Raw genomic sequence first — 14,814 nt, forward strand, 5'->3', positions numbered from 1 at the left:
AAACTGACTGCTAGATCAATTAATCACTACCTACACACATATTATTGTCCCGTAACGTTGTCACCCTCTTATATATAACCAAGAACAACCCTATATCTAGTAATCTCCCGACAATTCCCGAAGGTTCGAGAGAACGAGTCACGTGACCTCGCTGACGCAACAATACGTTATTCAATTCCCCATCTCCCTCTAGACGACATTTAAATTGCAACATTAAAAATATAGCTTATAACAAATCTTATTGTCTACAATTTTTCTCTTTTGGTATCTCTTTATTTCACAACACAATTAACAAGTTCAGTAACACTTTTCCGTCGTTTGGCAACATACAATCTACTTAGATTGTACCTTCTCTAAAGTATTCTTTACACATACCTAGATACTGAGTGGTTGAGAGATTAAGTAGAAAATAGAGAGCTTATCTATTAGAGCGATCTTGGTGATACCACCTATAATTATTTGTAACCAATACATATTAGTCCATGGATTTTACAGAATTGATATTTATCAAGATGGCCTTCCTTCTTCACGTTTAGTTAATTTAAAGATGGGCCAAATATTAGTTTACTTGAGTTGTTCTCTTGACCACTTAACGCAACTATCTTGTCAAGAAATTTGAAAATAAATCCTACCTTTAACTGACCATGCCGATCATCACGATATTCTTGACATTTATAGTTCCTATACCACATTCAGTGCAAGACCTCCTTAAATCATTTGTAAGATGGAATGATATTAGCTATTCTAATTATCCTGTTTCTTCTTCATAGCATGTGGAACAGATTCTGTCAAAACAATATTTATATTCTGTTTAGTTGAATGCATTGCATACGTCTTCATCTTGAATAACATTGAAGTCAAATATACAAAACGATTCTCCAGCTAAAAATTGTCTATTCTATCTCATGTGGTCTTTACAGCATTAACGTTCTATAACAGGATAGTTTAAGTAATTACTGTTCCCATCATCTACATTGAAATCTAAAGGATGTATCAAATTATTTATCACGTATGTATTCTTTTTCACGTTAAAGTTTTCTTGTTCATTTTCAACACCACTATTCCATTTTTAGTATTGGATACATCTGAAAGATTCATCAGTTTGCTTAAAATAGTGTTATGTCTATCTTTCTACAATTTTTAATAGCAACAAAACAGTAAAGTAATTAATGTAACAAATGTTGCCTTATGTTTGTGTCTATATAGAGAGACATACTGTTTTTATATTGTTTTTTTTTCTTCTTCCAAACACTTTTTAGTCGATTGACATTCCTTTATTTCTAGGCAGATTGACTTGAAACTTGGTAGTGTTATATCTTGGTTCAATACGCCTAAGAATCTTTTCATTTTTTTTATTTAAGCCTATTTAAGGATTTTATGAGGTCAAAAGTCAAATACCCCAAAAAAATATGTATTTTGGGCTCCTTTGCTGTCATAAATACAGCAAAAAAGATGAAAATTGGCATAAATATAGATTTTCACGCACCAAATACGTTGACATACAAAAAAGTTGGATTTTCCCATTTTGTCTCTTTTTAGAGTGCTAGAGCTAAAAAAAACACACCTAAGTTTGTGGTTTTTGGTCTATTATTCGGCCATATTTTGACCAATGTACGTGGAATTTGGTACAAAGATACTTTTTTTACAGTTCCCATACACATGCATACAAAATGTGGAATATGCTTATTTTTGATCATTTTAGGGAGGTCAAAAGGTAAAAAACCCCATAATTTTAGGGGGTTTGGTCAATTAGTTAGCCTTGTTTTGGCCAATTTACATGAAACGTAGCACAAAAATATTTTTCTACAGGCAATATTCATTGACAAATAAAAATGTTGGACATGTCTATTTATAGTAATCATAGCGGGGTCAACATGCCACAAAAAGTATAATTTTAAGGTTATTTGACAATTACTCCCCCTTATTTCGACAAATCTACATGGGTTTTTGGTACAAAAATACTTTATTGCATGGCCCAAGTAGTGATTTAGACAGTTTTCGATTTTCTGGTGTTAGAATTGGCCATGCTGGTATTGTGTGATGGAGACATGTTACATTCGCCCGCGAATGTTTGCCTATTTATTTTTATGTCAAATGAATGGCGTGTACACGAAAATTTCTAATCTTTGTGTCAGGAATACATTAAAGTTTAGTGATGGTTCGTACATAACAAGGATATTTATTTTGTTTAGTTGCTTTTGATTAATTTTTACTTTTCCTTATTCTTCAAGACGCGTATTTGACGACTATAAGTAATACCAATAGCAGCTTGTATTTTAAAACTACTGCACTAGCGATACAGAGTAAAGCGCTGCAATTGGATTACTTTTAGATTAACTTATTTGTGAATAAATAATGTATTTAGCATCCTATTAAAGTCCAATCTGAAATTACATGGCACAGCAACTACTGACATAGAATAAAAACGTATAGTATAAATCCATCCCAGGCATTAATTTCTGCCACTGTATAAGCATGACAGCAACTGATCAGCTGGGCGCAGCGTATGAATACAGTTGAACCGATGCACGAAGGTGAAGAAAACAAACCTTACGACATATGCAAATTACCTTATCATTCACATAAGAAGATCTACTCCGGAAAAGGTTCGGGTAACTTCGGTATGTAATTATAGCGAGGCAGAAATAAATTGTCTAATAGAAAATGCTTTTTTGGTCATGTGATTACTTGAAACCAATGACATTTACCCTTGTAGAACCAGCCCTTTTGGTTCGGGTTTCTTCGTAAGCGTAGCTGGAAAACGTAGTAAAAGTTTTATCAACAGACGCCATATTGGATGTTTTAAAGTTAGAAATTTTAAGGCATGTACTTCAGTTTTTTACACACGTTAAGCATTTTTGCGGGTAGCTATTCCAATATATTTAGAAGATGGTAATCTGTAAAACCGATTCAGGTCTATAGCGGTCACTTTATACCATGTGGTTTTCATCTAAAAGGACCTAATGTTGTTACAACTGAACTAAGGATTGTTGTCCGGTGTGTTACCGCGAAGTTTTGATGGAGGGTTCGTATTAAGATTAAGATGCCGTAGAGCGAGAAGATGATGACATATTGTGTGAATTCTCAGCGCGAAGATGAAAGTAATTGTGTGTTACTTTGCGGTTTTGTTTATCGAAATTGGGTAAGACAGGACACTTTGAAAAACTTTAAAGTAAAGTCTTGATATCTAATAGATATTTATGCTTCTTAGAGCATAGGGCTGTATCAAACAACATGGCTGACCATCTTGTGGACGGACCTCCGAGTAAACGGCAGAAACTTACCGAGTCGACGCTGTCAACTCCAGATTCTGCAGGCAAGTCTTACACGTTAGGCCTAAATATTTGTAATTTAAACTCACTGATTGGGATTCAGTTTAACCTAAACTATATTTATTGGTAACTTGTGGCATTAGGGTCACGGAACTGATCCATGTGGTACTACAAGTTACAACGTAACTTTAAGGATAACGTTACTCGAGATTCATAGATTGAATCGTCAACTAATTACATCAACTGTTATATAACTTATAAGTGATAATGTACTCTTCATTCTGACAGTAGTTCGTTAGGCCTGTCTAAAATTTATCACTACTACTAGTACTACTAGGCCTTGTAAAACTAAAAGTTGTATTTATAATTATAAACAATGTTAAGTATTTTGGTGTGAGTATCGCTACTTCAAATTAAAGTACTTGAACTATAAACAGCATATTTGGTGCAAAAATACTTTTCTTAATATTTGGAAGAGATTTCTATGTTAATTTAACACAGTAAAAAAACATGCGTTTCATTAAAAAAAGCTAAGGATATTGATAAATTTTGTCAACATGTATTTAATTTCCTGGCATTAACAGTTACTTGCTAGGCTGAATGTCATGCCAACAAATAACAAGCTAGTGTAAAAATCCCCAAAATTGAAACTAGGGAAACTTAGTAGTGAAAAACAAAAAAATACAATAAAAATGTCCTAAATGTTTGTTAATTTGGGCTTTTACTTGTAAAAACACTGCCATACTTTTGTATTACTGAGCTTATTGTCTATTATACATATATATCACACATGTTTGTGGCAACTTTTATAACTACATAACTATAATGAAAGTGGCAATGACTACTGTAAATTAACATTTAAATGTACAGAATGATACATATTTCAGTTTTCTGTATCATATGTAGTTTAAAATGTGTATACTTCTTGGGTCTTTTAAGCAAAAGTTGATAAGCATATACATAGGATGCAAGATGTAAGAATGATTGGAATCCAACTGATAGTAAATAGTGATAATTATGGAAGTAATAAATAGGTGTTGAAGTACATTAAAGGAGGAAAATATAAATATGAAGTGATGCACAGGCATGGATAAATTGTGTTTAAGAGAAAGTTGTACATGGTTTATTTTGAGAATAAGAAATAAAGTTATACTTAGCTATTTTGTTTCTGAATAGGGCTGTGTTAAATATAATTCAAATCTAGAACAGTTCTGAGCTTTTGAAAGTCTGGAACTATATAATCAAATTCTTTGAGTCCTAAATCAAATTCTGTTTCTAGGATCTTATTGGCAGATTTAGCACTTCATATTCTTTCAGGAATGAAGTGCTGTGGTTGCACAACTTGTTACTAATTTCACACCATTTTGTTTTTCTTCTTTCTCTCAATTCAACCAATCAGTGCATGTGTTTAGACTCGGATGGGACCAAAGACAGGTAGTTCAGGCAATACTATCAAGAGGTTGTTGATATCATATAATCGTTACCATCCACTCCTTGCTGTTAAAGTAAATAAATATTCCTATCCCCCATTTCCTGGTACAAACAGTAGTGAAGTTTTTAAGCTGACTCCTAGATCTGAAAATATGTATTGAGGCCTGATTTAACTAGTAATGTGTTGTACCTTTTTAGAATTTCATCCTAAGATTAAATTTGGCATATAAAAAATGTATTTTATCCCAATTGCTCTACTGTTTTAGTTATTATTTAAAAAAAAGTGGTGCATGTGAGAGAAATTAAGATATTTTGTATAGTGTAGTTATGTTTGCCATGTTTGGAGCCTTGAAATAGATGAAAAATTTGTCTTGCTTGAGTTGTAATTAGTTCTATTATTATTTGATAGTTGCTGAGTGTTTAATACAGCAATAGCTTATTTACATTAGCAATTAGTTATATGTAACTAGAGACATGATGGATGTCTTAGGTGTGGTACTAGTAATTATCGGTATTAAGTTTGTGGAAGATTTTAGTCTTTGACTTATTTAGAATTTAATCTGTAAAATATCTTAATTTTAGTTAAATGTATTATTATTGGATGAGTAGATTGGTGATGGAGAATATAAACTTGGCAATTTTTGGGATAAGTGGGATGGAATATTTATAGTGTAAGAGGTGTCATGACTTTCTTCCTTTTTTTTTCTCCACACACACCAAAAGTATGATACCTTATTTGATATAAAAACATACTTTTATGGATTTTTTTCAAATTTGATGCACCGATACATCTTTTCAGCCTATAATGAGGAGTCTCATTTGGTCTACATATAAGCCACATGTGCAAAGTTATTCAGCAAAAACCACTCAAATTTAACAAATTTTTATGCTTGCCTATGCAAAAAGTCACGTTATCTATCGATCTAACATTTTTAATACAGCTTCACCTAAGAGTAAAAGTGGACCATTTTTTGTTTTTTGTCAATCGGATTAAAGACTGCTGATTTAGAGCATCAAAACTATAATGTGAAAGGACGTGCAGATACATAAGTATTAGTTAGGCCAGGGAAACTAGATTAGCAGTTTCTGGATCAAGTTTTCAAAAAAAATCATTTGGGTGGACGGTTATTATTGATTATTCGTTGTCAACTTTTCAGCACAAGTTTATTAAATTTTATGAAATTATCCTAATTAAAGAGCGTTTAGCATCATGTGATATTAACTTAAGCATTTACATAAATAATAATGCTTGATACGGCTGTACCAATTGCATGGGAGGATGACAAGAAACTGCTAATCTAAATTCCATGGCATTACTATAGAGGAAACTATAAATACTGTTTCAGAGAAAAAAAACTACCACCATATATTTTAAGAGCATTAGGGTTGTGATCCTAAAGGTAATGTTGGTTACTATCGAGTGTCAGTTTCTTATTTGGTGTGATTTGTTGATGTGTATTGACAGAAAGTCATGATATCTAATCAAAAACACCTTAGGTGTGACCAAAAAAGGATTTAGCATGCGGCTTAAAGGAATGAAATCCATATTGGTGGCTAAACTGGTAGTTACACTTACTGCATTGATAAGAATCTTACAGCAAATATTCATCCATTAGTTAGCTAGGCCATGTATTTGGTTTTATCCACCATCATGCCCAAATTTGAACAAAAAATGTGGCTTGGTTAACCAATGAATGAATGTTTGCTGTAAAATTCTTATCAATGCTATAAGTGTAGCTATCAGTTTGGCCACCAATTTTGATTTCATTCTTTTAAGTCACACACTCAATTCATTTTTGGCCACACCTTTTTTTCATACCTAAGGTGTTTTTCATTAGATATGTTATAGTTAAAGATACAGTTTAAACTGTACTTAGATCTTACTATTATATTTTAATTAATTGTGTATTAGTTATGATTTAAATTCATAATTAAAAGGTTTAAAAATTTTTAAATATGCATCATCCTTTGTGTCCATTCTTAAGGCTTATAATATTATGAGCTGAATGAAAATTTTGCAGAATGGTTTCATATGTTTCCAAAAGAAACTGTAATATGTGTAATGATGAATAAGAAGTAGTAAAGGACAAGACAAAAAAATTACAAATTAACTGCTTGTGAAAAGGAAAAAACTTGAAATTATGAGTTTAACAAAAGAAAAATATATTTCCTAATTTTAATTATTTCATTGCATTGTACCTTGATATGGTAGAGAAAATGAAAAAATATTTCAACATTTACCTTAAAAAACTTTTGATATTCATTTTGGAGGTTCTAGAGGTTATGCAAATGAAATATAAAAACTATAACATAAAGAAAAGTATTTTTATACTTGAAATAAAATCACCTTGTATTTGAACTATTTACAGTTGGAGTGCAAATAACTACTAACATTTTTATTAGAAAGATGTAATTAAAATAATGTCATTCTTTATGTACAAAATACTTATAAACTTTAAAAAATTGTACCAGTTTTTGTGGGGATCACACAGAGTTATTGTATTTTTGTTGCATAAATGTGCTTCCCTAGTCAAGTGGACGGTAATCACATCTGCTCCTGCTGAAAGGGTTAACCTCTTCCATGATTTGCCCAGTCAATTTGGACAAACTTTTTCAAGATTTGTTAAATGCTTTTGAGCAACATTACATACTAAAGATTTGGAGTCAGATCTTGGGGGAAAAAAGTCTATAATTACCTGTATTTTGCAAGTAAAACCATCAACTTACTGCATAAACTGTGTAGTCCTGGGAATTAAAGAGTAAAAGATGGAATTTTCTAGTATTTTATGGATGAGAATAATCAAAATCTAGGTAGGAATGAGAGTCAGTTGTTTTTTTAATATGTATTAGTTTGGTACAGTTTGTACTGCGATAAAGTTTGATATCCGCAAATGGAAGTTTTTCACTGGAAATTGTATAAATGAATTGAAGGAAAGATAAAAACAGGTGATGTATTGTAAAAATGTTCTAGATTTTATATAAATAATAAAGCCATACTGTGATATACTGGCCAGAAAATTGTTTTTCATCATAATTGACAAATCTGCAAATGATGATCCCATTTTTAGTGATAGTGACATCACAAATTTGTTTCTAATGGTTGCCATTGAAGGAGAACTCAGAATTAAGACCATTTCAGCTACATGGAGAAGTGTATGTGTATAGGATAATCTTATGATTCAGTGGGAAGTAAAAATATTTAAGTGCAAGAAGTCCTTTGTCATGAGGAATTCAAGTGTAAAGAGACTGTATCGATGTTAAAAATATGGTTTTTGAGAAGAAAATTTTGTAACAAAGTTGGTTTTGTATCTTTATTGTAATATAGTAGGGAAACAATTAGAGAAACATAATTTCATAGGAATGGAAATTAGTTACAATTTTTTTCAGTAATAAAAATAATTAGTGTGCATTAGCTTCTTATCAACATCTTTTATTCTAGATACTTTGAATTATTTAGTGATAACCTACCTAAGGCTCTCAGATTCTGAATTGTAATTTCAGGAATGATACCTCACCTCCATACGTAGAATAGCTATATCCCTTGTGCTAATGAGATTTGCATGCCACTTGCCTTGAGCTAACTCCCACCTAAAATTCATGTATTTAACGTGAACTGTGCTTGTGCATGATGATATCATCATGTGACAGTAGCTCTCACCAGTAGGAGGGCGACACAATCTCCATATCCAGTAACTTGTATTTGAAGTAACTTCATTCTTTTCCTTGGCATTGGCTTGAACAGATGTGTTGATTTTGCAGTCTTCTTCAGTTCACTGAGCTTTGTGTTCGTTAAAGGAACTTGAGTATCGTTCTACCTTTTATTATTATTATTATGAATTCTTAAGTGATGGTGACTTTCAAATTGTCCTGTGAAAAGAAATGAATCTACAAACATGGGACCTATTTCTGTTATGGGTTCTGGAGTCTCATTGACTGTTGAAGACATCAAAGCTATAGTGCAGTGTGTTGTGGGTTCCCTCATGCGTGTTGTCCTTTCTCCTCCATTTGAGAATGAGCAGGGAGATGACAAATTTGATCTACTGTTCCCTTCCACCTAGGTTTGCTTTGGGTACTGCTCAGATATGTTCCTTTCTTTTTCTTTTGCCTGTGTCTTTTGATTCTTCCTGTTCTTTGCTCCAGGAAACCAATACTTGGGGTTACTTTGTCATTTGTGAAATCTCCTGAAGAGGTGTAGAGTGAGACATACCAAAATAGGAAAGTACCAGAAAAAGAGAGTCCAAATTGTCTTCTCCTTGATTGTTTTCATCCTCAGCAACATTGTCAGATTGAAAAGGAGTATAAATTGCTGGCCAAACATATGAATCTAGCTCCTTGCAAATTATGGCCTGTATGTTCTCTGCAGATAAAGTTGAATCAGATTTCTGGGAAATTATACTACCAGTAGTGCTGTCAACTGTAACGGAAGCTAATGTAGTTGATACATTGAATTGCAAATTCATATGAAGTTCTTGTATAATGCACTAACAAGAAATAAATGCAAATAAACATATTGTTGAAACATTTGAATGCAAACACAGTAAAAGAAAACTGTTGAAAAAAATTTAAATGGCAAATAAGCACAATCATAAATGGTAGCTACATGCGAAAAAAACATGTCTAAATGAAACTGTGCCAATTGAGAAAGTGAGGATTGAGTGGGAATAGCAGAGGGAGCTAGCTGTGCCAATAAAGATGCCACAATACTATTGGTGTAGAGTAGTCACATGATATGTACATGTTCAAAAATGGCACAAAATTAATGGGTATATAGACTGGTGCACTGAGTGTGAAAATATCTTAGCAATGCTTAGAAGGCAGAAAGAAGATCAAGATAGCTTTGTGTGAGACAAGGTAAGACTATATCAGAACTAAACCTTCACTGATTGAATGGCACTATACCAACTAACAATGCAGATGAAGAAATGGTTAATAAATTACTTAAATTTGCTGGTGATATTAAGGTCTTGGGTGTTGTTGGCTGTGAGGAGGATCCTGCTGCTGTACAAAAAAATTTAGATTATTTAGTGAGTTGGGTGAATTAATGACAAGTGGCTTTTAATTATAATTAATGAATGTGAGTTATTAAAATTTGAATTATAAGTATAATTTGGATGTGAATAACCTTAACAGTGTCATGAAAGAAAGATATCTTTGTGTAGTGGTTGATCAGTCACTTAAGTCATCCAAACAGTGTATTGTTGCCAGTGGTAGGGCAAATAGGATTTTAGGTTGTATCTACAGAAATATTGAATTCAAGTCTGAAGAGGTTATAATTTCATTGTTTTGGTCACTGTTTAGGCTGCATTTGGAGCACTGTGTTCAGTTGTGAGCTCCTTACCTTAGGAAGGACATTGAATTGTTGGAAAGGGTTCAGAGGAGGGCTACTAGAATGGTGCCTGGGATGGAGGGGGTTGTCCTATAAGAAGAGGTTAAGACCTCTGAAATTGTTTTCTCTTGAAAAAAGAAGAGTATCTGATTGAGGTATTTAATGGAATTGATAGTGTTGATGCATAATCTGTTTTCATTGTTAATGGTGAGAATGGTAGGAATAGGGGATGTATTTAAATTTTGGCAATGTAGGAATCATTTTCAGCTAAGACAATTTTATTTTTCTAACAGGGTGGTTGTCATTTGGAACGGGTTGCCTTTGGATGTTGTGGAGAAATAAATTTTAGTGTAAGAGAAAGCTTGATAACTGTATGAATGATAAGGGCTGCCTTTTAGGTTTTATTATTGTTTTTATATAATAGTTTTAGTTTTGTTTAGAGGATGGGACAGCCTAGATAGACCAATAGATCCCTTGTTGTTCCTAATCATTTTGTCATGTTAAAACTGAATGCTTTACTAATTCTTGTATTTATGATCTACGCTTATCTGTCAGCGATTGTTTGAATTTATTAAATTGTTGATATCAAAATTAGAACATTTTAGATATTCTAGACATACTTTAATAAACTTTTCAATCTTAACATTATGTCCTCTAGCTAACATTCAAACTAAAGTGTTGAAAATATAGCTTACAACAACATATATCCTACATACCAGTTAAAAATTTTTACTTTGATTACAAAGCTAAATAGAATTTATTTTAAGGCTGACCCAAGCAGTCATTGTTGTTGAGCTGTAGTTATTATTATTTTGTTATATAAGTAATAAAAGTTTAATCATAACATTAGAATACCTCAAAGGAATAAATTCTTTCCAGCAATTTTTAGAAGAAAAAGTTGTGTGAGATTATAATATAGATTAGTCAGAACCATAGAAACATACTTTGTGAATGTAACTGTGTATTTTCAAATATTGCAGATTACAATATTGTCAAACTTTGGGATATTGAAAATGAACTTCCAGAAGAGTTGAAGTCTGAAATAAGCTCTCAGCATTTGCAGACTATTTCTTTATCTGGTCAGAGTATGCAGAATGGTGCAGTGGACTCTTCATGTAGTCAAGTTGAAGGTGGTGAAGGAAACAGTATTGTTGCTCAACGGCATCAACAGCTTTCACAGCTCTTGCAGATTAAAGCCAGCCAACCTCAGAATACCATAAGTAATCTTCAGAGTCTTGGTGGCATACCTGCCAACCAGACCATTCCAAATCCAGGTGTATCTTTACATAATGTTAATATGAACAGTTTGAAAAGTCCTCATACAAGTAATCTTTCTTCAATTTCTAATGTAACTGCCAGTAAAATGGGAACAAATGTTTCTAGTGCCCCTCACTGTATAATTGAAAGTAGTGACAGTATGACAAGCAAAGCTAATAGTTTGGTAAATAGTAGTCTAAATAGTGCATCCAATGCTGTTGGAACTGTTAATTTGGTTGGAAGTGTATCTTTAGGTGAAGCAGCATCATTAGTTTCACAGGGCAAGTTACTTACCACTGTAACTGCTACTAGCTCTACTGTCACCTTGCCTCTGCAAGCACAACAAACTTCTCAGCCAGGATTTCCACAGGCTCAGCAGTTGGTTATGGGCACTACCAGCATCATGAATGGCCCACATATCTCGATAAATAGCCCAGGTACTGCAAGAATTTCAAGAAATGTTGCTTCTCCTAATGTAGTGCAAACAGCAAGTCATGGTAATATTTTGGCAAATGTTGGTCCACAATACTCAGCCCAGCAGAATTCTTTAGGCCATGCTCGTGGAAATGCATCTAATATAACCACAGTGATGAAGGTAATGTGCTTAGTACCTGCTTTGTAATGTTTCAAAGTTCTCCTTTGAATGAGCTATGATTTAATTCAAAAGAGTTTAATTCATTTTTATCGAAGTTGGAGATGCATATAAGTGTTATTAAGTCTTGATTCTGTTGTTTACAAGCATTTGTGTTACAAATTTTAATAGCTAAGGTAGTATTTTTGTGTTGCTTGGAAGTATCAAATTAAGTTCTATTATTCTAGGTTTTCTCACATTGTTTTGGGAATAATCATACAGTATGAATTGGTTGTAAAGTTCTTAATAAAAAATATAATATGAATCAGAAACTTAAATTGATGTGGAGTCTTATCCACATTATATTAGGAATTATTTCAAGTGCAAGTGTATTATTAGGTATATATGTTTGTGTGTGTATATATATATACTCCTTAGTCTCCCTTTTTTTTGGATTTAATTGTGGGTCTAAATATTCTGTCAAATTTTGCCTCGCCCAGCAAATCAGTTTGTTTATTATAAATTTGTAATGTATAAATTATAAATCTCGCCAAATACTACAAGCAGAAACAAAATAATTTGTTTTAGAAATTTAGCATACTAGCAGTTGCTACAGAAAATAACTGTGGAGAATTTGGGAAACTTTGCAAAGCATTTACTGGCTGCCTCAAGAATGGTTTCTGAAATTCACTTAGAAATCATCAGTACAAAGATAATTATACAAGTTACATATAATTTGGAAAATCTGTTATCTGGGTTGTGCACACAGCTTGAACATAAGCACCAACATTTTGCCTAGCAGCCAGCCTGCCGTAAAAGCAAAAATCGATTTATCAATCTTAGTCAAAGCACAAAAGAAAAAGGTATTGTAAAAAAGTATTTGCTTTTGTCATAATAGAAACTACATCCTAGTTTGTGGTATGCAAAGGTAAAATGGAATCACAGTTTTAACTGATTTGAATTGCAAAGTTGGATGTGACACTGAAAAACTTTTTCTATGTAATGGTAAAATCTAGAAGATTATATTATTACCATCACGTACTGCAGGCTAGCATGATTATGATACTAATCTGGATTTAGTACTAAATGTTATTTCAGACTATGCTACTCACCTTTCCACAGAATAATTTGCTTGTGCTTAGGCACCACTGCTGAAAAGTTTCATACGTGCACAAAGCTGCTAAAAGTGCTCTCACCTTACACATAATAACTTGTGCTGCACTAGTCTCTTTAAACTATACTCTTCAACCAGACATAATTAATCTCTGTGCTATACTCCTCTTGAGCACTTTGTATAAATCAAAAATATATTCTATTTCATGGCACTACAGTGTTTAGGCACGTTATATTTGTTAGCCCTTTGTCAAAGGACCTTTTGCATTGCACCAAACTTTTAAATTGAAAATAATTTCAATCAAAGCCTCTAATAAAAATTATTAACTTGTATTAACTTTTTTATTTACATAACCAAACCACAAGATTTAGGAGAAGTGTTCAAGAGAACTGTCATGTGGTTTCATTGACATGATGGGCATATTGTCCCTTGTTTTTTACCCTGGGATAGAGTTCAGGCAGAAGCTGATAATCTCAGTTTCATCATTGACCACAACAACTAAGTGAGTGAACATTTTAGAAGCATGATATGGGCTCACTCAGAAACCAGTAATATTTCTCTGTTTTGTAATCAAAAACATAAAATGAAAGAAATAGAAAAACAAATTTCACTTGATTCAGTTTCATGGATCTTATTGAATATGAATTTTTGTGTCCATGTTTATGAAGCCTTCTATGGTCATACAAAGGTGTAAAAGGCAAATTAATAGTGGGTGGATCAAAGGTTTATTTGACTGAGCGAAGTGAGGGAATTTGTGCCACATGCATTTCTATTATGGCCTGGATTCAGGGCTCCCTTAGGGCCCTAAAAGCTCTTGGGTTCTAGAATAAATTTTATGTATTCTTCTGCTTTTTGTACAAGTAATTTTTCTAATTTTGATGCATTTTTACTGGGAAATATTGAAAATTGGGGGGGTCATGCCTCATCCTGCTTCCTATGCCATTGTCATAACATTCCTCAGAAGAAATTGTGTACTCTGTTTCTTTCAAGATATAAGAGCTTGCTGGGTACATCTTAAATCTATGATTATTTTTTCTTTTTTCTTCTCTTGCCTGACTTTTGCTATGGGCTCAGTTGAATCAGCTGAGTTTATAACCCCAAATTGACCTTTATAGTTTCCGTACTATAACTTCTAATATGCTTGTGTATCTTGAAATTTTGCAAGCTTTCAGTAATTGTTAAGTCATTTGTAGACAAAAAAATCAGAATTTTTTTAATGAAGTATTTTCACTAAAAATTTCTCCATGAATATATTGGAGTCAAAGTGTTGACCGTTCCGAGAGCAAGGTGATTTACATGTTAAGATTAAAAATATTTCTCTTCAACTAAAAAAATAAAAAAATTCATTTGCATAATCTCTAAAATCTCCTAAATAAATTGAAATTTTATTTTTAGTAAAACTTTGTATTTTGTCTGTTATTTTCTCTACCCTAACTGTTCGAGATTGGTCAATTTTACCAAATTGTAACCACCAAAAAAAAAATCAAAATAAATCTAAATTACCCTTTTTTTCTTTCCAGAATGACTTCACCTTGTAACATAAAACTACATCTATCTATCCTTCAATTTTATTGTTTTATTGCCCTTTGAACTTTGTCTGACTGATATTCTTGCTGTCAACTGTCAGTGGCACTTAACCCTATTTCTTTTATACTTATGGTACTAACACACTAAATAATTTTTATGTAATTAACTAATGCACCAATGATCACAGAATAATCACATGCAAAAAACAGACAATGTTCCATAACTATTACAGTTTTTCTGGCTTTCTAACTATGCAACAAGAGCTGTTAAAAATTCAACTAAGCTTGTCCATTCATTTCTTGTAGGAATAAAGTTT

At 32.6% G+C, this 14,814-nt stretch overlaps 1 protein-coding gene across 2 annotated transcripts in view; it reads left to right on the forward strand.

Annotated features, from left to right (window-relative positions):
• The first annotated feature begins 2,747 nt into the window (after positions 1-2,747).
• The window catches only part of LOC106474685 (CREB-binding protein-like), a 153,990-nt gene continuing 141,923 nt past the window's right edge, over positions 2,748-14,814 (forward strand). For both annotated transcript variants that reach the window (XM_022379968.1, XM_013935380.2), the window contains exons 1-2: positions 2,748-3,316; positions 11,010-11,881. In XM_022379968.1, the coding sequence (XP_022235676.1) occupies positions 3,235-3,316; positions 11,010-11,881 (954 nt within the window). In that variant the 5' untranslated portion in view covers positions 2,748-3,234. The remainder of the gene's footprint in view (positions 3,317-11,009; positions 11,882-14,814) is intronic.

The sequence above is a fragment of the Limulus polyphemus genome, unplaced genomic scaffold, assembly GCF_000517525.1.
Source record: "Limulus polyphemus unplaced genomic scaffold, Limulus_polyphemus-2.1.2 Scaffold141, whole genome shotgun sequence".
In the NCBI taxonomy this organism is placed as follows: Eukaryota; Metazoa; Arthropoda; class Merostomata; order Xiphosura; family Limulidae; genus Limulus; species Limulus polyphemus.